General features: G+C 52.5%; 4 protein-coding genes across 4 annotated transcripts; 1 reads left to right on the plus strand and 3 right to left on the minus strand.

Moving 5' to 3' along the window:
• Nucleotides 1–2,405: 2,405 nt before the first annotated feature.
• Nucleotides 2,406–3,801, plus strand: CNBN2040 (hypothetical protein; the record flags this gene model as incomplete). The annotated part of the gene is made up of 3 exons (XM_766713.1): nucleotides 2,406–2,455; nucleotides 2,516–2,532; nucleotides 2,660–3,801. The coding sequence occupies 3 exons, from the start codon at nucleotides 2,406–2,408 to the stop codon at nucleotides 3,799–3,801; spliced, it is 1,209 nt and encodes a 402-aa protein (XP_771806.1).
• A 1,742-nt stretch (nucleotides 3,802–5,543) lies between these two features.
• CNBN2060 (hypothetical protein) lies at nucleotides 5,544–9,815 on the minus strand (the record flags this gene model as incomplete). The annotated part of the gene is made up of 4 exons (XM_766714.1): nucleotides 5,544–6,704; nucleotides 6,744–7,886; nucleotides 7,941–8,659; nucleotides 8,711–9,815. The coding sequence occupies 4 exons, from the start codon at nucleotides 9,813–9,815 to the stop codon at nucleotides 5,544–5,546; spliced, it is 4,128 nt and encodes a 1,375-aa protein (XP_771807.1).
• A 1,546-nt stretch (nucleotides 9,816–11,361) lies between these two features.
• Nucleotides 11,362–14,991, minus strand: CNBN2070 (hypothetical protein; the record flags this gene model as incomplete). The annotated part of the gene is made up of 4 exons (XM_766715.1): nucleotides 11,362–11,904; nucleotides 12,004–12,294; nucleotides 12,433–13,821; nucleotides 13,993–14,991. The coding sequence occupies 4 exons, from the start codon at nucleotides 14,989–14,991 to the stop codon at nucleotides 11,362–11,364; spliced, it is 3,222 nt and encodes a 1,073-aa protein (XP_771808.1).
• Nucleotides 14,992–17,716: 2,725 nt separating this feature from the next.
• Nucleotides 17,717–22,408, minus strand: CNBN2080 (hypothetical protein; the record flags this gene model as incomplete). Its single annotated transcript, XM_766716.1, has 7 exons — nucleotides 17,717–18,877; nucleotides 18,917–20,059; nucleotides 20,114–21,442; nucleotides 21,499–21,501; nucleotides 21,554–21,934; nucleotides 21,957–22,020; nucleotides 22,074–22,408. The coding sequence occupies 7 exons, from the start codon at nucleotides 22,406–22,408 to the stop codon at nucleotides 17,717–17,719; spliced, it is 4,416 nt and encodes a 1,471-aa protein (XP_771809.1).
• Between the last annotated feature and the right edge of the window lie 624 nt (nucleotides 22,409–23,032).

Raw genomic sequence — 23,032 nt, forward strand, 5'->3', positions numbered from 1 at the left:
TTCGGAATTTGCCATTACCTTTGGAAACGAGGAACGCCGGGGAGGCCCAAGGGGAACTAAAGTATCGAAGACGTCCTGCATTCAGATGTTCTAATAACATCTCTCGGAAACGGGGAAGCAGGGCTTCCGGTACTCGATAGGGTGGCGAGCGGTGGGGAGTAGCACCATGTTTCAGGTTAATTTCGAAACGCACGCCAGACTTTGTTTTGGAGATGGTGGGGAAATTTCGCACGTCGCCTAGGTCGTCGCAGAAAACATCGTGGAATTCGGTCTGAAGCTTGCGTAGAACATCCGTCAGACTGTCGGACTCGGCGGCCACGCGGGTCTGCGAAAGATTGGGGCGGGTGTCGGCGAATGACACTGTGGCGGTAGTCGAGGCGGGATTTGCGGCGGCGTGGGAAACTGGCGCACCTAACTTTTGCAAGCCTAACGCAGACAAGTTCACACCGCCCGCCTCCAATAACCGAACGAAAGAATTTGATTCCGCGAGTAATCCGTGCCGCGCGAAGAAATTTAGTCCTAAGATACCATCGTAGGTACCGTGCAGATCCATCAGGACACCATCGACTCGATACATGCGACCACCTAGGGAAAACGACCCGACGACCATATCTGTGACCAACGGACCCGCCAAACCTCCGGCTAGACGCACTCGCATCCGTACCAACCCTTTCTTCACTTCCCAGCCCAGTCTCGCCGCCAACCTCGGATCCACAAAGGTTGTGGACGCCCCCGTGTCGAGTAAGAATTTAGGGGAGGGGGCTGATAAACGGCTGTCAGCGGAGACTGGGACGGATATGGAGAGCAAAGGATGGAAAAGAGCGTACGTCGCGTCACAGGTATCATCATCGGCTGGAGGAACGGTTTGGGCTAACGTCAGATAGGCCGAGGTGGCATCGCCTGCCGTCAGTTCAGTCTCGAGTTGGTTGACCTTAGGAGTCGGAGCGCGTGTACGGGTAGGGCACTTGGAATGCTGATGCCCCGTTTTACGACAATCGTAGCATCGGTTCTCTTTGCGGAAGACTTCACGGATATGGCGGCCCGCCGGGGAGAGATAGTATGGCAGAGCGTGGGAAGGGTCGTGATAGTAGGACATAGAGTGGGGTAATTGGACGTTGTCGGAAGAAACCTGGTTGGTGGGACGGGACCTAATCCGAGAGGCGGCATCCTCGTGTTGAATTCGTTCGACGTGGTTGCTGATCAGGGCCCGCAGTGCGTCCAGATCGTCGACGTGAAATTCGGGCAAGTCAACCAAGCGAAGAAAAAGGCGCTCGGGACAGGCCGCACGATAAAAACTGGTGAGTTGTTGGTCGGTCGGGTATAGCTTACTCCCAAGGAGGTGGGCACGGTGCAAAATCACCGCATTGTCGAATTTTTTCCAACCCTCCGACGACACCTCGTGGAAGGAGAGGCGAAAAAGAGCACGGCTTTCGCGGAACTCCCAGTTGGACGGCATGGCCTTAGCCTTGAAGGCGGCTGACCACGTCTCCCATGTCGTTATTCCATCGGCCTCCATACGGCGACCGTCTTGCTCAACCCAACCAACGAGACCAGCGCACTCAATCGAATTGTTCGCCAGCTCAATCACTGTCACACGGCGTCTCTCTTCCACCTCCTCGTCATCCGAGGGAGTCAAAAGGCCGTGCGTTCGCAAAACCTGTTGAAGCCGACGCAAATGGGTAAGGGCGCGGTCCGCATCGCCAAGGGGACCCTCGAAACGAGGGATGTCTGACGCCTTGGGCAATGGTATACCTCGGGGTGTATAACGTTCCTTGGTAGCTGATAGTTTGTTTTGTTTAGCCAGCAGCTCAGTGAGGAGCGCCAGCGTATCGTCTTGTTGTTGGACGCGGTCGACCAGACGCGCGAGTAACTCCGTTGGAGAATCTTGAGCTGATTTGGGCATGGTGGATATGGTGTAAAAAGGTAGGTGCTAGTTTCGAAAAAAGTGTAGGCACTGGGGGGTGCCTCACTGCGTTCAGTTGGCGTTCGAGAAGGATGGGCGTTCGTGGTATAGGTCTAGAGGGCGTTCGGATGCGTTCGAGGAAGCGTTCGGTGTTTGTTTATAGTTATAGTGGTCTACTGGATGCGAAACTAGCAATGGTTGATATGCATGAGTTTCGCTAGAGAAAGAGAAAACTATAACTATGTATGAGATCTATATATATATATATGGATGTATGCAGAAACAAACAGAAGTCCATCGAAAAAAGGGGCAGAGATCCGGCGAAGTCCGCCGCCGCGTCTCGGCAGCAATTGCCGGTCCTATGCATGAGAATAAAATATCATGCATAGGATAAAGGCGGGACAGAGCTCGATGCCGCGTTTCGGCGAAGTCCGAAAAACGCGTTTCGGCATCAAATCTCACTTACCAACATCGACCAATGCATAGGAATAAATCCTACCATATGGTGAGAACAAGTGGTGGTAAGGGCTCTGCACTTACAACCCGATACCAGTGAGCTCCGAGAAGGTTTCATCCGCCAGTGTCATGATGATGTGGGCCATTTCGGCGTAGCGAAGACATTGGAGATGGTGCGCCGCAGCTATTACTGGGAGGGCATGAGGCAGGATGTTGTGGACTATGTAAGCTCGTGTGCACCCTGTCAGACTTCAAAGAGCACTACTGTCAAGCCCGCAGGCCGCCTTCACTCTCTACCAGTTCCACAGGCGAAGTTTCTCGACATTGGCATTGACTTCGTGGGCCCTCTCCCCATGTCACAAGGCTTCGACCAACTCATTGTCATCACCGACCGCCTCACTGGTTATGTGGTCCTCATTCCCACCACCATCACAGCAAATGCGCGCGAGGTTGCCCGACTTTTTTACGACCACTGGCTTTCCAAATTCGGCTGCCCTCGCTCCATTGTCTCCGACCGTGGCAGCATCTTCCAGTCTGGGGTTTGGCGTCATGTCACCAAGCATATCGACACCAAGTCTATGCTTTCAACCTCATATCACCCCCAGACTGATGGTATCTCTGAACGGTCCAACAAATCAGTAATCGAGTCGCTCCGAACCCTCACTGACATCCGTGGGCGTACATGGGCTGACCATTTGCAGCGCATTGCTTTCGCTCTCAACAACCATGTCCGCGCATCAACCAAGCACACTCCTGCCGAGCTGGTTTTTGGCAAGCGTCTCTCTCATGTTCCTCCCTTGGTGGCTGACACTCCAGCGAAAATTGCTGAAGCCTTGCAGTTCATGGTACCTTCGGAAGACGAATGGGAAGCAGCAGCTCGGCGTATGCGGCTCGACGAAGGGGAAGCACGAGACAATCTCCTCATGGCCAAACATCGACAAGCAGTTCAAGCCAACAAACATCGCCGGCCTGATCCCATTTACAAGGTCGGTGACCAAGTGCTGGTGAACACCCGTCATGTCAGGCATGAATACAAGTCCTCATCAGGCTTCAAAAATTCTGCTAAGTTCATCCCACGTTATGATGGTCCTTACACTATTGTCAAAGCTTTTCCAAATCAATCCCTCTATGAACTCGATGTCCCTGCTCGCGCCAATGACACCGCTCGACGCCATGTCTCCCTCCTCAAGCCTCACGTGGTCTCTGAACGCTATCATTCCTCATCACCTCCCCTCCAACCCCAAGTCCCAGCTCCACCTCGCCCCCAGGTCCTTGAGGTCCTTGACATCCGCACCAGGAAGAACACTGAGGAGGTCCGAGTCCGGTTAGTTGGTGAGCCAGCCCTTGGCAAGTGGCTACCCCGAGTTGAAGTCGAGTTATGGGATGGTTTCAAGGCTGCGTGGGAGGTGTATGATGGCCCAGATGAGTTGTTGTTGGAGTAATTTTGATGTTTTTTTCTTTCTTCTTTCAAACATGGACCCCACTTATTACCCTTTAGCCTAGTTGTTTCACCAATGGACCCCACTTATTTTTTTACCTAGTTTTTCTTGCTCTCGCCTTTTCTTCCAAGACCATGGCCTTTTTCAGGAAGGGGAGGGTGTAAGGCATGCATGCCAAACACGGTCATTATGATCCCAAGGTCTGTTTCACTTCATACATAGATTTGCTGCCGCTTTTCTCTTATTTTGATTCCGTTTATTTTGCGCGCTCCTCACAGGCCTCAAAGGAATTTGCAGCAAGGAAAAGCCTCTCTTCTTTATCTTTAGAAAGAGAGCCCTTTTCCTTTGGTTGTCCGCGACCTGCTGTAGTTCTTTTGAGTGCTTGTGAGTCCCACTTCCTACTTGGAATTGTGGTTTTATGCTAACTGGGCGGACTCTAGTAATTATAGCTTCGTTGACACTCTGCCCAGGTATGCTTGTAACTTCTTCTTTATCTTTAGAAAGAGAGCCCTTTTCCTTTGGTTGTCCGCGACCTGCTGTAGTTCTTTTGAGTGCTTTAATTATAGCTTCGTTGACACTCTGCCCAGTGATCAACAAACATATGCAAACTCATAGACCGCTTCTGCGCCCGGACAATCCAACTACCTCTTTCCTTGCCACCGACTAGACAACAGTCGTGTTCCAGCCGTCTCTCTTTCAATCAAATCAAGCCGAACTCTTTCAGTGAACATCCCCCCTGGGTTGTTACAGGGTGTGGTATGAATTGATTTGGGTAATGAGTTTGAAAAAAAAGTGTAAGGTCCGGACAATAGACCTTCACTGAACTGGTGGGGCTAGCTCGGAGGGACAAGGCTTGGAGAGAACTGGTGGGCTCTTAGGGCTGTGTAGGCACTGGGGTGTGCCTCACTGCGTTCGGTGGGCGTTCGGAAAGAATGGGCGTTCATGGTATAGGTCTAGAGGGCGTTCGGATGCGTTCGAGGAAGCGTTCGGTGTTTGTTTATAGTTATAGTGGTCTACTGGATGCGAAACTAGCAATGGTTGATATGCATGAGTTTCGCTTGGAGAAAGAGAAAACTATAACTATGTATGAGATCTATATATATATATGTATGGACGTATGCAGAAACAAACAGAAGTCCATCGAAAAAAAGGGGCAGAGATCCGGCGAAGTCCGCCGCCGCGTTTCGGCAGCAATTGCCGGTCCTATGCATGAGAATAAAATATCATGCATAGGATAAGGCCGGACAGAGCTGATGCCGCGTTTCGGCGAAGTCCGAAAGACACATTTCGGCATCAAATCTCACCTTACCAACATCGACCAATGCATAGGAATAAATCCTACCATATGGTGAGAATGAATGGTGGTAAGGGCTCTGCACTTACACTCTCCCCCGTCCAGATGAGAGCCAGGGGAAGACTCGACCGGATCAAAAAGATAAAAGAAAGAATTAAGAGATAAGGCAATGGAACATAAAATTGAAAAGGAGAGAATAAGGGCAAAAGAACGAATGATCACCAGGCCGTGGGGACTGCCAGCGCCCCCCTGTCAACACGTTACTTTCCAAATCCATCCACGTTGGAAGGACTGGGCAGGAGAACACTCTGTGAGAAAGTCCTGTTAATTTAGTCTTGCTGAGTGCAAGCCAGGGAAAAAAACCAATAATGGCCAAAAAACCCACGGAGGAACGCAAGCAGCCCCCCCAGACACGTATACAAAGGAAAACAGGAGCAAACAGGAAGGGGACTCACAAGGCCAGTTCGTCGTCGCCTATATATTCGTCATATAAGGCCCGGAAACCATTGTATGTACGCAAGTCGTCGAGATTCCTCCATTGACCATTAGGACCGTCGCCGCTGAGTACTACTCGGAGTTGTCTATGACCGCGATACACTCGATCATCCAGGATTTGAAGAATGCTGCGACGTCCAGTGTCAAATTGGTGGGTTACCGGTGATGTTTGATGGAACCTAGGCGACGACAGATAAGGCTTAAGGAGATGACCATGGAATTTTGGGTATGTCCGGTCATTCATGTGAAGACGGTAAACTGAGAGGGCAGGGTTAGCCTCTTGTACCTGGTAAGGCCCCTGGAAGCGGGGGAAGAACTTAGCAGCGCGATATTCCCCGTCTCCAGCACGAAATTCCTTCAACCTATTTCGGGTATCCAACCACACCCAATCTCCAACCTTGTAGGCTACTTCAGGACGGCGATGGCGATTGGCCTGGACGGCCATACGATGCTTCGCCACAAGGAGGTTATCGCGCGCCTCAGCGAGCGAGAGGTCGGTGCGATCCGCTGCGAGAGTCCATTCGGCCTGTGTGGGAAGGGAAGCCCGGGTGAACGGAGGAGGACGAGCCAGACTAGGTAGGGTACAGAGCCGACGGCCAAAGACCAGTTGTGCTGGAGAGAAACCTGTGGAACGTCTGACAGTGTTATTCATGGCTTGGGAAACACGAGAGAGGTACTTAACCCAAGAGGTGCCATGCCTATCCACCCAGCTACGTAGCAGTTGCACCACTGTCTTGTTGGACCGTTCCGAAGTGCCGTCAGTCTGCGGATGGAAGGCCGTGGACATCTTGAGCTTGACGTTCTGCTGTTCCCATAGTGTTGTCCAGAATCGCGAGGTGAACAGAGTATCACGATCGGACGTAATGGAGAGCGGCAAACCATAACGAGACACCCATCGCTCCCAAACCAGGATGGCGAGATCCCGCGCATTGATCGTGGTGGAGCAGGCGACCAGTTCGATGAACCCGGTTAGTCTATCCGTGATCGTGAGGAGATAGTCGTGTCCGCCGGAAGAAGGGAGTGGTCCTACAAAATCGATAGCGATGTCATCGAATTTATCGCGTGGGACCGGAAGCGGATGCAAGGGACCAGCCGGCTTCGTCGTGGGTGCGTTCGCCTGTTGACATAAGTGGCACGCACAGACAAACTCACGAACATCCTTGGACATTGTCTCCCAAAAGTATCCACTCCTGAGTACCTCCATGGTTTTCTCCACTCCCAGATGCCCAGCAGTGCCTTCATGAGCTTGCCGCATAAGTTCCTCGCGAAGTGTATTAACGTCCGGAATGCATAAGCGGTTGTCAACGAGGAGAAGTCGGTGGGTATCATGATCATGGAAGGTAACACCTGGAGCAGTAGACGGATCAGCAAGCCATTCTTTGAATAATACATCACCTTGATAACCCTGCGCAATCGCGCGAAGGGTGTCCGGATCCAAAGTGGGCTCGTATGTCATTGTGGCATGAACTGAAACCGGTGATTGATCCAGAGAGGGGTCGGCAGGTTCGACGGCATCCGAAGGGGCGTGACGAGAGAGGTAATCGGCGAGAGTATTGAACTCCCCTTTGATGTATTCGATGCGGAGGTCGAAATCCTTCAGAGTACTCAGCCACCGAAGCTGACGGGGAGAGAGATTACGTTGACCTAGGAACCATTGAAGGGTAAAGTGATCGCAGTAGACGTGGACTGGAATGCCGTATAGCAGAGGGCGCCAATGATCGAGGGCATTAATAATCGCCAGCAGCTCACGGTCGTGTACCGGATAGTTCCGTTGTGCACTATTGAAAGTGCGCGAATCGTAGGCCACAGGCTGGGCGGACTCCCGAGAGGTACCGACACCAATCCAAGCGCCAGTACCTGTGTTGGAAGCGTCGGTGAATAGAAAGACCTGCTGTTTTCCCGCTTTGACAGCATCATAATCGATAACGGCAAGACAGGGGACAGTACTCACCGCGCGTCGAGTCGCTTCAAAGGCCGCCTTCTCCGCAGGGCCGAACGACCATCTCCAACCAGTCCATCCCTCGGGGAGGTGTCCCTTATGCATCTTAACAGCCTTGTAGTAAGCTTTCTCAGCCGCCGCATTCGGAGGAAGAGTGGCGTGAAGCACGGCGGTATGGTCGGCCAGGTTTGGTATGAAATCGCGAAGGTAGTTAACGAGACCGAGGAACGAGTGAAGTTGGTGAGAATTGACCGGGAGGGGGAACTGCTCGACGCGTGCTATTTTGGCGGGGTCGGGCAGAATCTGTCCGGGGCGGATGATATGTCCTAAGAACGCTACTTCGTCGAGGAACAGCTTTGACTTCTCACGCGAGCAGCGAAGACCACTTCGACGTAGGGCAGAAAGAACACTCACAATATTATCATGCAGGTCCTTAGCATCCTTCCCCCAGATGATGATATCGTCCACATAAGCCTCGCAACATTCCCCAGTTAAACCTTGTAACGCCTCATTAATGCGACGCTGTTGAGCGGCCGGCGCGTTCCGGATCCCTTGAGGCATTACCACCCACTCTAGGAGACCGAGAGGAGTGGTGATAGCGGTTTTCGGGATGTCCTCCTCCTTCATTAGCGTCTGGAAAAAGGCATCCTTACAGTCAAGTTTTGCGAAAATCTTGCCCTTCCTAGCGGCACGGTGGAGGATATCCTGGACGTTCCCCATAGGGTACATGTCGGGGACCGTGACATTGTTCAGAGCACGGAAATCGCAGACCATTCGGAATTTGCCATTACCTTTGGAAACGAGGAACGCCGGGGAGGCCCAAGGGGAACTAAAGTATCGAAGACGTCCTGCATTCAGATGTTCTAATAACATCTCTCGGAAACGGGGAAGCAGGGCTTCCGGTACTCGATAGGGTGGCGAGCGGTGGGGAGTAGCACCATGTTTCAGGTTAATTTCGAAACGCACGCCAGACTTTGTTTTGGAGATGGTGGGGAAATTTCGCACGTCGCCTAGGTCGTCGCAGAAAACATCGTGGAATTCGGTCTGAAGCTTGCGTAGAACATCCGTCAGACTGTCGGACTCGGCGGCCACGCGGGTCTGCGAAAGATTGGGGCGGGTGTCGGCGAATGACACTGTGGCGGTAGTCGAGGCGGGATTTGCGGCGGCGTGGGAAACTGGCGCACCTAACTTTTGCAAGCCTAACGCAGACAAGTTCACACCGCCCGCCTCCAATAACCGAACGAAAGAATTTGATTCCGCGAGTAATCCGTGCCGCGCGAAGAAATTTAGTCCTAAGATACCATCGTAGGTACCGTGCAGATCCATCAGGACACCATCGACTCGATACATGCGACCACCTAGGGAAAACGACCCGACGACCATATCTGTGACCAACGGACCCGCCAAACCTCCGGCTAGACGCACTCGCATCCGTACCAACCCTTTCTTCACTTCCCAGCCCAGTCTCGCCGCCAACCTCGGATCCACAAAGGTTGTGGACGCCCCCGTGTCGAGTAAGAATTTAGGGGAGGGGGCTGATAAACGGCTGTCAGCGGAGACTGGGACGGATATGGAGAGCAAAGGATGGAAAAGAGCGTACATCGCGTCACAGGTATCATCATCGGCTGGAGGAACGGTTTGGGCTAACGTCAGATAGGCTGAGGTGGCATCGCCTGCCGTCAGTTCAGTCTCGAGTTGGTTGACCTTAGGAGTCGGAGCGCGTGTACGGGTAGGGCACTTGGAATGCTGATGCCCCGTTTTACGACAATCGTAGCATCGGTTCTCCTTGCGGAAGACTTCACGGATGTGGCGGCCCGCCGGGGAGAGATAGTATGGCAGAGCGTGGGAAGGGTCGTGATAGTAGGACATAGAGTGGGGTAATTGGACGTTGTCGGAAGAAACCTGGTTGGTGGGACGGGACCTAATCCGAGAGGCGGCATCCTCGTGTTGAATTCGTTCGACGTGGTTGCTGATCAAGGCCCGCAGTGCGTCCAGATCATCGACGTGAAATTCGGGCAAGTCAACCAAGCGAAGAAAAAGGCGCTCGGGACAGGCCGCACGGTAAAAACTGGTGAGTTGTTGGTCGGTCGGGTATAGCTTACTCCCAAGGAGGTGGGCACGGTGCAAAATCACCGCATTGTCGAATTTTTTCCAACCCTCCGACGACGCCTCGTGGAAGGAGAGACGAAAAAGAGCACGGCTTTCGCGGAACTCCCAGTTGGACGGCATGGCCTTAGCCTTGAAGGCGGCTGACCACGTCTCCCATGTCGTTATTCCATCGGTCTCCATACGGCGACCGTCTTGCTCAACCCAACCAACGAGACCAGCGCACTCAATCGAATTATTCGCCAGCTTGTAACAACCCAGGGGGGATGTTCACTGAAGAGTTCGGCTTGATTTGATTGAAAGAGAGACGGCTGGAACACGACTGTTGTCTAGTCGGTGGCAAGGAAAGAGGTAGTTGGATTGTCCGGGCGCAGAAGCGGTCTATGAGTTTGCATATGTTTGTTGATCACTGGGCAGAGTGTCAACGAAGCTATAATTAAAGCACTCAAAAGAACTACAGCAGGTCGCGGACAACCAAAGGAAAAGGGCTCTCTTTCTAAAGATAAAGAAGAAGTTACAAGCATACCTGGGCAGAGTGTCAACGAAGCTATAATTACTAAAGTCCGCCCAGTTAGCATAAAACCACATTCCAAGTAGGAAGTGGGACTCACAAGCACTCAAAAGAACTACAGCAGGTCGCGGACAACCAAAGGAAAAGGGCTCTCTTTCTAAAGATAAAGAAGAGAGGCTTTTCCTTGCTGCAAATTCCTTTGAGGCCTGTGAGGAGCGCGCAAAATAAACGGAATCAAAATAAGAGAAAAGCGGCAGCAAATCTATGTATGAAGTGAAACAGACCTTGGGATCATAATGACCGTGTTTGGCATGCATGCCTTACACAGCTCAATCACTGTCACACGGCGTCGCTCTTCCACCTCCTCGTCGTCCGAGGGAGTCAGAAGGCCGTGCGTTCGCAAAACCTGTTGAAGCCGACGCAAATGGGTAAGGGCGCGGTCCGCATCGCCAAGGGGACCCTCGAAACGAGGGATGTCTGACGCCTTGGGCAATGGTATACCTCGGGGTGTATAGCGTTCCTTGGTAGCTGATAGTTTGTTTTGTTTAGCCAGCAGCTCAGTGAGGAGCGCCAGCGTATCGTCTTGTTGTTGGACGCGGTCGACCAGACGCGCGAGCAACTCCGTTGGAGAGTCTTGAGCTGATTTGGGCATGGTGGATATGGTGTAAAAAAGTAGGTGCTAGTTTCGAAAAAAGTGTAGGCACTGGGGGTGCCTCACTGCGTTCGGTTGGCGTTCGAGAAGGATGGGCGTTCGTGGTATAGGTCTAGAGGGCGTTCGGATGCGTTCGAGGAAGCGTTCGGTGTTTGTTTATAGTTATAGTGGTCTACTGGATGCGAAACTAGCAATGGTTGATATGCATGAGTTTCGCTTAGAGAAAGAGAAAACTATAACTATGTATGAGATCTATATATATATATATGTATGGATGTATGCAGAAACAAACAGAAGTCCATTGAAAAAAAGGGACAGAGATCCGGCGAAGTCCGCCGCCGCGTCTCGGCAGCAATTGCCGGTCCTATGCATGAGAATAAAATATCATGCATAGGATAAAGGCGGGACAAAGCTCGATGCCGCGTTTCGGCGAAGTCCGAAAGACGCGTTTCGGCATCAAATCTCACCTACCAACATCGACCATGCCGCGTTTCGGCGAAGTCCGAAAGATGCGTTTCGGCATCAAATCTCACCTACCAACATCGACCAATGCATAGGAATAAATCCTACCATATGGTGAGAATGAGTGGTGGTAAGGGCTCTGCACTTACACCTTCCCAACGGGGCATGAACTTCGCAGAACGGTTAGTGGCTGTCTTATATTCGTGACGGAACTCAGCTGTGTTCAAGTAGACTTTGTCTCCCGGGCGGTAGACCGGGTCCGGCCGACGATGCTTATTGGCTTGAACACTTTGCCGATGCTTAGCGAGAAGCAGTTCGTCACGAGCGATGCCCTCTTCGAGGGCCATGCGTTGGGCAGCGAGATCCCATTCGGAGGCTGTAGGTTGGGCGAGGGACTGGTCCGTAGCTGATGTTGAGGGGAGAAGCGGCGGAGTGAGTGACAGGCGTTTCCCGAAAACGAGCTCGGCGGGGGTGTGGTGGGTTGAGCGTCGGATGGTGTTGTTCATTGCGAAGGCGACCCGTTGTAGGTTGGCTGCCCAGTTTCGGCCTTGGTCGTCAGTCCAGGTTCGCAGGATCTGGATGACTGTCTTGTTTGATCGTTCTGATATACCATCGGTCTGGGGGTGGTATGCTGTGGACATCTTTAGCTTAGTGCCCAGGAGTGAATTCAACCGACGCCATGACGCAGCAGTGAATAACTTATCGCGGTCTGAGATGATCGATTGTGGTACCCCATATTTAGAAACCCAGTGGTCGTAGTAGAGTTGAGCAAAAGCGGAGGACGTGAGCGTCGTGACTGTTGGTATGAGAGCGACCCAGCCGGTGAGGCGATCGGTAATGACGATGAGATAGTCGAAGCTGTGTGATTGCGGTAGTGGCCCCACGAAATCTATGCCTATGTCGGAGAATTTGGCGGGAGGAACTGGTAATGAGTGTAGTAGTCCGGGAGGCTTAGTGGTGGTGGCTTTGGATGTCTGACAGGCTGGGCAAGTGCTGACAAAGTCCTTTACATCACTAGCCATACCATCCCAGAAGTACTTACAACGCAGTAGTTCAAGTGTTTTCTCCACCCCGAAATGGCCCATCGCATTGTGGCATTCCTGGAGGCACTGTTCTCGTAAGGTCAGTATTTCGGGGATGCAGAGCCGGTCCTCGTATGTTAGCACCTTCCTGACCCCCCGTGCTCCGTTGACTTCGGTAGTGCGGACACCCGGAGGGCAGCGGTCTACTTCCCTCCAAATGCTCATTACCGGGTCCTGCCCATACCCGTCAGCCACTTCATCCAGGAAAGTTGCGTTTGGTGAGAGAACCATCATGGTGAGGGCGTTGACGTGGGCGTCGGAGTTGCGGAGCCGGGAGAAAGCGTCGGCGATGACATTAGTGGCCCCTGGAATGTGGGAAATCTGGAGGTCGTAATCGGCGAGTACTAGTAGCCACCGCTTCTGACGTTCGGACAGATTTGGTTGTTGAAAGAACCACTTGAGGGTCGCATGGTCCGTCATGACGTGCACCGGGACGCCGAGAAGTAGAGGCCGCCACTCTTTGAGGGCGTGGATGATGGCGCATAACTCTTTTTCGTGTACCGGATAATTTCGTTCGGCGGCGGTGAGAGAGCGGGAATCGTAGGCGATAGGTTGAGCGTCGTCGGGGGATAGACCCGTGCCCAACCAGGCGCCGAGGCCGGTGTTGCTTGCGTCGGTGAAAAGGTAGAGATTGGTTTGACCTGCGAGGATAGCTTCATGGGAAAGGGGGGACAGACCTGTGATACGTGCCACCATTTCCTTCAGCGCCTCAAACGCGTCTTGCGCCGACGTTGTCCACTTCCATAGCCAACTCAGTGATTCTAATCGCTCAGCTGGGAGGCCCTTAGCCAGTTGACGTTTACGGGATTCATACGCTTTCTCTGCTGTCTTGTTCGGAGGGAGAAGAGCCGTGAGAACGGACGTCTTGGTGGCGATGTGTGGGATGAATTTGCGTAAATACTGGAGAAGGCCAAGAAAAGATCGGAGGTCTTTCACACAACCAGGAGATGGCCATGCGCGTAGTGCTTCGACTTTCTTCGGATCTGGCCCGATGTGATTGGGGGAGATTACGTGGCCCAGGAAGGATACTGAGTCGACGAAAAATTTCGACTTGCTAGGCGAGCAAACAAACCCGCTGTTACGTAAGGCCGTGAGAACCGCGCGGATATTTTTCGCTAAGTCAGAGTCGGTCGCGCCCCAAATGATGATATCATCGACATAAGCTTCACAACAAACGCTGATGAGGTTACGTAAAGCCTCGTTGAGGCGGCGTTGTTGTGTTGCCGGCGAGTTGCATGCGCCTTGCGGCATCACAACCCATTCGTATAAACCCCAGGGAGTGCTGATTGCCGTTTTCTCGATATCGGGCTCGTGCATGAGCGTCTGAAAAAATGCATCGGTAAGGTCGAGTTTGGCGAAAACCTTGCCACGGGCGGCGCGTTGGAGAATGTCGTCAATGTTGGGAACCGGGGTGCGATCTTTAACCGTGACACTGTTGAGGCCGCGAAAATCGCAGAGGAACCGGAATTTGCCATTTTCTTTCTTAATGAGGAAAGCACGGGCGGCCCAAGGGGAACTGGATGGATGGAGGAGGCCTGCGGTACGGTGTTTCTCGATTTCGTGTCGGAGGGTGTCGCGCCACGCTAACGGTACTCGAAATCCAGCTCGAGCGACAGGCATCGCATCAGGAAGAATGTTTATTCGGTGGCGGACTTGGGAGGTGGACGAACAAATGGGCGGGTAGTGGGAAACGTCAGAGATATTGGCTGGAAGGATGTCGGCAAATTCACGGAGGATGGCGTCGGAGTGGGAGTGGCGTTCAGTGCTTACGGTCGGGGATTCGACTGGTGTGATGGAGTTGAGTTGTAGTTGCACAAGCGATGTATAGGATGACCCCCCTGCATTGAGGAGGTGATTTAAATGCTCCGCCCCATCAAATAGGCGGTGTTGACGACAGAACTGTAATCCGAGGATAAGGCGGTATCGTGGACCAAGGGCCATGGCGTAGAATGGGGTAGCGTTGTAGGTAGTGTCACCAATGATTACATCCACTACATACTCCTGGTCTACGACTGGACCCGCCCGATTGTCTGCCATTTTGGTCCCCACCGGTATAATCGGCCGTCCTTGCCATCCCTGTTGCTCTGCGTACGCCCGGTCGACGACGTTGATGCCAGCGCCGCAATCAACGAGTGCTGGGACAGTGTTTCCGTCAGCCTTGAAACGGCAATTGACCATGATGAGAGGTACTGACCCAGCGAGCGCAGACGAGGCATCCTGTACTAGAGTGTCGGTGACAGGGTCGACAGCGAAAACGCCGTGGTGGTCGGGCTCGTCGTCGTCGGCAAGGGAGACGAGGTTAGCGACCGGCACGGACGCGGAGGCGTTGGGCGGGGTGGAGGGGGGGCGGGTTGGGCAGATAAGGCGGTGATGGCCGACAACGCGGCATGAGAAACACGCGTTGATGCTTTGAAGATAGGCGCGGGCAGATCGGCCGGCGTCACCGAGGGGGAGCCGTTTGGCGGGGTCGAGCCAGTCGAGCTGTTGTGCAGTGTGGCCTTTCGTGGTGGTGGAGGGGGCGGGGGTGAGTTTGGCAATGAGTGGAGGCGCGGGGGCGGGAGCGATGACGTTGGCGACGGTTGGTGGGTGGCGGGGGCGTGTCGGCACCTGAAGGAAACGCGCCTCAAGCATGGCGTCATCGATGACGTCCATCATGATCTCATATAGGTCGGCCGACGTTGCGGAGAGCACCGTTTTGCCACGTGCGCGGAGAGCAGCTTTGGTGCGGTGAGTAACCAAAGCATCGACACCGTCCAATAGCCGGCGGTTGACGTCCACGTCGCTGAGGGGGTCCTCGAAGTCATGAAGAATGCCTTGGTAACTGATAACAAGGTGAAAGAATGCATCGAACGCGGCGGGTGTGGTGTCCAAGCAGCGGAGCTGCATGAATCGGTGGCGGAGTTTGGACTCCCAACCGCGGGCGAGAATGTGAGACTTAAGGGAGACTTGCCATGCATCCCAAGTTTCGGCGTGTTTGCCATGAAGCTCGAGCCACGTGGTGAACCGGCCGCCCGATTGGGAGATCGAGGTGTTGGCTACAGAAATCTTCCACGCGTGCTCAGCCGGGCCGGGGCTCCAGTGTAGGAGGGCGTCACGGAAATAGGTCTCCAAAGCGAGGAGGTGTCGCTGGAGTGCGAACGGGTCGGCGGAGGAGTGAGTCCCAAGTCGCGGCGGGGAGATCTTGTCCGGGCGGGACCCGCGTGTGGAGGGGGGGACGTGACGGTCGTGGCCGGTGGTGGCTTGATCGGCTAGCGCTTGGGTGGAACGGAGGAGTCCGGCAACAATAGATTTAAGCTCGTCGATCTCAGGAACGGCTGGGCCGGAAAAGGCAGTGGTGAGGCCCGGGGTCTTTCGGTAGATTGCACCCGTGGTATCGTGTACAGGGGTTGCGTAGTTTACCATCTTTTCGTCGGGTAGATCAGGCACCGAAGGCACCGCGTTTGAAGTTGTGGGCGAAGCCAAATTTTCTCCGGAGCCCGCGGACGATAGGTGGTCGTCCGTGAATGTGCCGAAGATGGGAACGCCAGTGGGGTGATGCCCGATGATGGGACGGGAAGTCACCTCGTCGTACGCAATGATGGGTTGGCCCTGAGAATCGAACGCCATGATGTATGTTGATGTGGTGGAGTGTGGTGTGAATTGATTTGGGTAATGAGTTTGAAAAAAAGTGTAAGGTCCGGACAATAGACCTTCACTGTACTGTTGGGGCTAGCTCGGAGGGACAAGGCTTGGAGAGAACTGGTGGGCTCTTAGGGCTGGCAGGGCTCGAGGCTTAACTTCGGACTGGAGAGAAGCAAACAAGATCCCAAATGCATATGCTGATTATGTCCTATCAGCGACTAGTAAAGGAGACAAGATGAAGAATTGATAGGGACAAGAGGAGAAGGCAAGGTACTTGTGACTGTAAAGTCGGAAGAAGGAAAGGTTGAACACAACAAGGATAAAAGAAATAAGGAATTTGTGTGAAACCCAAAGAGCCCGAAGCTTACCTGATTATGTCCTATCAGCGACTAGTAAAGGAGACAAGATGAAGAATTGATAGGGACACTGATCAGGATTAGCCAGGGGGTCTGAGGGGAGAAGGTAATTAGTAGAGAGCTCTGCTTACAGAGGAGAAGGCAAGGTACTTGTGACTGTAAAGTCGGAAGAAGGAAAGGTTGAACACAACAAGGATAAAAGAATAAAGGAATTTGTGTGTCAACCTTTCCATGCACTTTGCCTTCGCTCTCGAAACCAGTCGCGACCAAAGCCCGGTAAACACCGGGGCTTGTGGCATGAAAAATCGGACAAGAAACTCGGACTTAGGACGAGAAATGGAAGAGAAAACAAGAAGAGAAAAAGCGGAAGTAAAATGATGCACGTGACCTGGGAGGGAGAGTGCGGATGCAATTTGACGCGCGCGACTTGGAGGAAAGGAGCGGAAGTAAATTGAGACGCGGCTCGGAGAAACAGGGGAAAAATAAAGCATGTGACCTGGGAAAGGGAGCGCGGATGCAATTTGACGCGCGCAACTTGGAGGAAGAAGCGGAAGCAATTGAAACACGGCTCGAAATTAGAAGCTGGGGAAGGTGGTGACCGTGGGTCACTGGGTCGGAGGCTAGCCTCTTACAGAAATGAGGTTCGAGAAAGCGTTCGAGGAGAGCGTTCGTAGAGGTGTAAGATAGTTATAGTTGTCTGAATGGACGCAAACTAGCACCGGAATATGCATTAAGTTTGCTAGGTAAAAGGAGAACTATAACTATGTACCAATATATATATATATATATATATGAATGTATGAGGAAACAAACAGAAGTCCATCAAAAAAAGGGGCAGAGATCCGGCGAAGTCCGCTGCCGCGTTTCGGAAGCAATTTGCTGGTCCTATGCATGAGAATAAATATCATGCATAGGATAAGGCCGGACAGAGCTCGATGCCGCGTTTCGGCATCAAATCTCACCTACCAACATCGACCAATGCATAGGGATAAATCCTATCATATGGTGAGAACGAGTGGTGGTAAGGGCTCTGCACTTACACTCTCCCCCGCCCAGATGAGAGCCAGGGGAAGACTCGACCGGATCAAAGAGATAAAGAAAGAATTAAGAGATAAGGCAAAGGAACGTAAAATTGAAAAGAAGAGAATAGGGGCAAAAGAACGAACGATCACCAGGCCGTGGGGACTGCCAGCGCCCCCCTGTCAACACGTTACTTTCCAAATCCATCCACGTTGGAAGGACTGGGCAGGAGAACACTCTGTGAGAAAGTCCTGTTAATTTAGTCTTGCTGAGCGCAAGCCAGGGAAAAAAACCAATAATGGCCAAAAAACCCACAGAGAAACGCAAACAGCCCCCCAGACACGTGTACAAAGGAAAACAGGAGCAAACAGGGAGGGGACTCACAAGGCCAGCTCGTCGTCGCCTATATATTCATCATATAAGGCCCGGAAACCATCGTGTGTACGCAAGTCGTCGAGATTCCTCCATTGACCATTAGGACCGTCGCCGCTGAGTACTACCCGGAGTTGTCTATGACCGCGATACACTCGATCATCCAGGATTTGAAGAATGCTGCGACGTCCAGTGTCCGATTGGTGGGTTACCGGTGATGTTTGATGAAACCTAGGCGATGACAGATAAGGCTTAAGGAGATGACCATGGAATTTTGGGTATGTCTGGTCATTCATGTGAAGACGGTAAACTGAGAGGGCGGGGTTAGCTTCTTGTACCTGGTAAGGCCCCTGGAAGCGGGGGAAGAACTTAGCAGCGCGATATTCCCCGTCTCCAGCATGAAATTCCTTCAACCTATTTCGGGTATCCAACCACACCCAATCCCCAACCTTGTAGCCTACTTCCGGACGGCGATGGCGATTGGCCTGGACGGCCATACGATGTTTCGCCAAAATGAGGTTATCGCGGGCGTCGGCGAGCGAGAGGTCAGTGCGATCCGCAGCGAGAGTCCATTCAGCCCGTGTAGGAAGAGACGCCTGGATGAAGGAGGGAGGTCGGGGAAGGCTTGGAAGGGTACGTAGTCGGCGACCAAAGACCAGTTGTGCCGGAGAGAAACCTGTGGAACGTCTGACAGTATTATTCATGGCTTGGGAAACACGAGGAAGGTACTTAACCCAAGATTTGCCATGTTGGTCCACCCAGCTACGAAGGAGTTGAACTACCGTCTTGTTCGTATGCTCCGAGGCGCCGTCGGTTTGCGGATGGAAAGCCGTGGACATTTTGAGCTTGATGTTCTGCTGCTCCCAGAGGGTCGTCCAAAATCGTGAGGTAAATAGTGTATCGCGATCGGACGTAATAGAGAGCGGGAGGCCATAGCGAGAAACCCATCTGTCCCAAACCAAGATAGCAAGGTCGCGAGCGTTAATACTGGTAGAACATGGAACCAATTCAATGAACCCGGTTAGTCTATCCGTGATCGTGAAAAGATAGTCATGTCCGCCGGAAGAAGGGAGTGGTCCCACAAAATCGATAGCGATGTCATCAAATTTATCGCGTGGGACCGGGAGCAGATGCAAAGGACCAGCCGGTTTCGTCGTAGGGGCATTTGCCTGTTGACATAAGTGACATGCACGGACAAACTCACGGACATCCTTGGACATTGTCTCCCAAAAGTATCCACTCCTGAGTATCTCCATAGTTTTCTCCACACCCAGATGTCTAGCAGTTCCCTCATGTGCTTGCCGCATAAGTTCCTCACGAAGGGTATTAACGTCCGGGATACATAAACGGTTGTCAACAAGGAGGAGTTGGTGTGTATCATGATTATGGAGGGTAACACCTGGAGCAGTAGACGGATCAGCAAGCCATTCTTTGAATAATACATCACCTTGATAACCCTGCACAATCGCACGAAGGGTGTCCGGATCCAAAGTGGGCTCGTATGTCATTGTGGCATGAACTGAAACCGGTGATTGATCCAGAGAGGGGTCGGCAGGTTCGGGGGCGTCCGAAGGAGCATGACGAGAGAGGTAATCGGCGAGAGTATTGAACTCCCCTTTGATATATTCGATGCGGAGGTCGAAATCCTTCAGAGTACTCAGCCACTGAAGCTGACGGGGAGAGAGATTACGTTGACCTAGGAACCATTGAAGGGTAAAGTGATCGCAGTAGACGTGGACTGGAATGCCGTATAGCAGAGGGCGCCAATGATCGAGGGCATTAATAATCGCCAGCAGCTCACGGTCGTGTACCGGATAGTTCCGTTGTGCACTATTGAAGGTGCACGAATCGTAGGCCACGGGCTGGGCGGACTCCCGAGAGGTACCAACACCAATCCAAGCGCCAGTACCTGTGTTGGAAGCGTCGGTGAATAGAAAAACCTGCTGCTTTCCCGCTTTGACAGCATCATAATCGATAACGGCAAGACAGGGGACAGTACTCACCATGCGTCGAGTCGCTTCAAAGGCCGCCTTCTCCGCAGGGCCGAACGACCATCTCCAACCAGTCCATCCCTCGGGGAGGTGTCCCTTATGCATCTTGACAGCCTTGTAGTAAGCTTTTTCAGCCGCCGCATTCGGAGGAAGAGTGGCATGAAGCACGGCGGTGTGGTCGGCCAGGTTTGGTACGAAATCGCGAAGGTAGTTAACGAGACCAAGGAACGAGTGGAGTTGGTGAGAATTGACTGGGAGGGGGAACTGCTTGACGCGTGCGATTTTGGCAGGGTCGGGCAGAATCTGTCCGGGGCGGATGATGTGGCCTAAGAACGCTACTTCGTCGAGGAACAGCTTTGACTTCTCATGCGAACAGCGAAGACCACTTCGACGTAGGGCAGAAAGAACACTCACAATATTATCATGCAGGTCCTTCGCATCCTTCCCCCAGATGATGATATCGTCCACGTAAGCCTCGCAACATTCCCCAGTTAAACCTTGTAACGCCTCATTAATGCGACGCTGTTGAGCGGCCGGCACGTTCCGGATCCCTTGAGGCATTACCACCCACTCTAGGAGACCGAGAGGAGTGGTGATAGCGGTTTTCGGGATGTCCTCCTCCTTCATTAGCGTTTGGAAAAAGGCATCCTTACAGTCAAGTTTTGCGAAAATCTTGCCCTTCCTGGCGGCACGGTGGAGGATATCCTGGACATTCCCCATAGGGTACATGTCGGGGACCGTGACATTGTTCAGAGCGCGGAAATCGCAGACCATTCTGAATTTGCCATTACCTTTGGACACGAGGAACGCCGGGGAGGCCCAAGGGGAACTGGAATAGCGAAGACGACCTGCATTCAGATGCTCTAACAGCATCTCGCGGAAACGAGGGAGCAGGGCTTCGGGTACGCGGTAAGGCGCCGAGTGTTTGGGAGTGGCGCCATGTTTGAGATTAATTTCGAAATGGATACCCGATCTGGTCCTTGATATGGTGGGGAAGTTTCGTACGTCGCCTAGGTCATCACAAAAGACATCGTGAAACTCGGCCTGGAGACGACGCAGGACGTCTGTCAGACTGTGAGAATCTGCGGCCGCGGTCGCATGCGGAGTTGTCGGGTGGATCTCCGTGTGGTGTAGCCTAGTAGCGGAGACAAGCTCCGAAGGGGACGCGTCATCCTTTCGCAGTCCTAACGCAGATAGGTTCGCGCCTCCAGCCTCCAATAGGTGAACAAGGGAGGTTGTATCCGCCAATAAACCGTGCCGAGCAAGGAAGTTAAGCCCTAAGATACCATCATACGTTCCGTGCAAATCCATCACCACACCGTTTATTTGATACATCCTGTCGCCTAGAGAAAACGAGCCGATAACTGTATCGGTGACTATGGGACCTGCCTTTCCACCAGCTAACCTAACTCTCATCCGTACGGCACCTGTCTTCACCGACCATCCCAGCCTCGCTGCCAGCTTTGGATCCACGAAGGTCGTGGACGCCCCTGTGTCGATTAGGAGCCTAATGAGACGAGCTGGCCAGAGGTCATCAGCCGGGATCGGAACGGATATAGCAAGAAGAGGGTGGAAAAGGGCGTACGAAGAGTCTTGAATAGGTTCGGCGACTGACGGAATAGTTTGCGCAAGAGCGAGGTACGCTGAAGTGGTATCCCCAGCAGTTAACTCGGTCTCCAGCTGATTCACCTTAGGCTGAGTATGGTGCGTACGACTGGGGCATTGTGGGTGTTGGTGACCAATCTTGCGGCAGTCGAAACAACGGTTCTCTTGGCGGAATACATTACGAATGTACCGACCGGCTGGCGAACGATAATAAGGGAGCGGGTGGGCAGGATCATAATAGTAATTGACCGGCTGAGGAAGTTGAGCAGAGTCCGAGGATCGAGAGGCGGAAGAAGCAGGAGTCTTAATAGGGCGCGGTACGTGTTGAGAGGCTGCATCTTCATGTGCGATTCGTTCAATATGATTGCTAATCAACACACGTAGACCATCCAAATCGTTCGTGTGAAATCCGGGCTCATCCACTAGGCGGAGAAAAAGGCGCTCGGGACAAGCAGCACAGTAGAGGCGAGCAATTTCGTGGTCGAGGGGATAGTGGTGGGTACCATGAAGATGGCTGCGATGAAGAATAACAGCATTGTCGAATTTTCGCCACGCATTGGGAGAAACCTCTTGAAGTGAGAGACGGAATAAGGTACGAGACTCCCGATACTCCCAGTGTGAAGGCATGGCCTTAGCTTTGAAAGCAACTGACCAGTCTTGCCAAGTACTCCTCCCATCCTCCTCCATACGGCGGCCCTCGTGTTCGACCTAACCAACTAAGCCAGCACAGTCTATTGAATTGTTGGCCAACTCAATTACAGTAATTCACCTTCGCGCCTCAAGCTCCTCATCATCAGAAGGAGTCAATAAGCTGTTTGTTCGAAGTAGTTGTTGTAGGCGACGAAGATGAGTCAATACGCTGTCTGCATTCCCCAGGGGACCTTGGAAACGGGGAATGTCTGAGGGCTTAGGTAGAGGAAGACCCCGAGGATTGTACCGATCTTTAACCGTTGACTGTTTTTGTTGTTTGAGCAGTAACTCGGTAAGGAGTGAAAGTGTGTTGTCCTGCTTCTGGGCACGGCCAACTAGGCACTCCAAAAGCGCTGCAGTAGGAGATTCGGAAGGTGAGTCCTCCACTGCTCCTTTAGTGGGTTTCGGCGGCATCGTAGATATTGCGATTTGTGGGAAAGGCTAGTTTGAAAAAAAGTGTAGGCACTGTTGGTGCCTCACTGCGTTCAGACAGGGTTCGTTGAGCGTTCGAGAGGAAATGAGGTTTGAGAAAGCGTTCGAGGAGAGCATTCATAGAGGTGTAAAATAGTTATAGTTGTCTGAATGGACGCAAACTAGCACTGGAATATGCATTAAGTTTGTTAGGAAAAGAAGAACTATAATTATGTGCCAATATATATATATATATATATGAATGTATGAAGAAACAAACAGAAGTCCATCGAAAAAAGGGGCAGAGCGTTTCGGAAGCAATTGCCGGTCCTATGCATGGGGATAAAATATCATGCATAGGGCAGAGGCCGGACAGAGCTCGATGCCGCGTTTCGGCGTAGTCTGAAAGACGCATTTCGGCATCAAATCTCACTTACCAACATCGACCAATGCATAGGAATAAATCCTACCATATGGTGAGAACAAGTGGTGGTAAGGGCTCTGCACTTACACACAAGTACCTTGCCTTCTCCTCTTGTTCCTATCAATTCTTCATCTTGTCTCCTTTACTAGTCGCTGATAGGACATAATCAGCATATGCATTTGGGATCTTGTTTGCTTCTCTCC

The sequence above is a fragment of the Cryptococcus neoformans genome, chromosome 14, assembly GCF_000149385.1.
Source record: "Cryptococcus neoformans var. neoformans B-3501A chromosome 14, whole genome shotgun sequence".
Classification (NCBI taxonomy): Eukaryota; Fungi; Basidiomycota; class Tremellomycetes; order Tremellales; family Cryptococcaceae; genus Cryptococcus; species Cryptococcus deneoformans.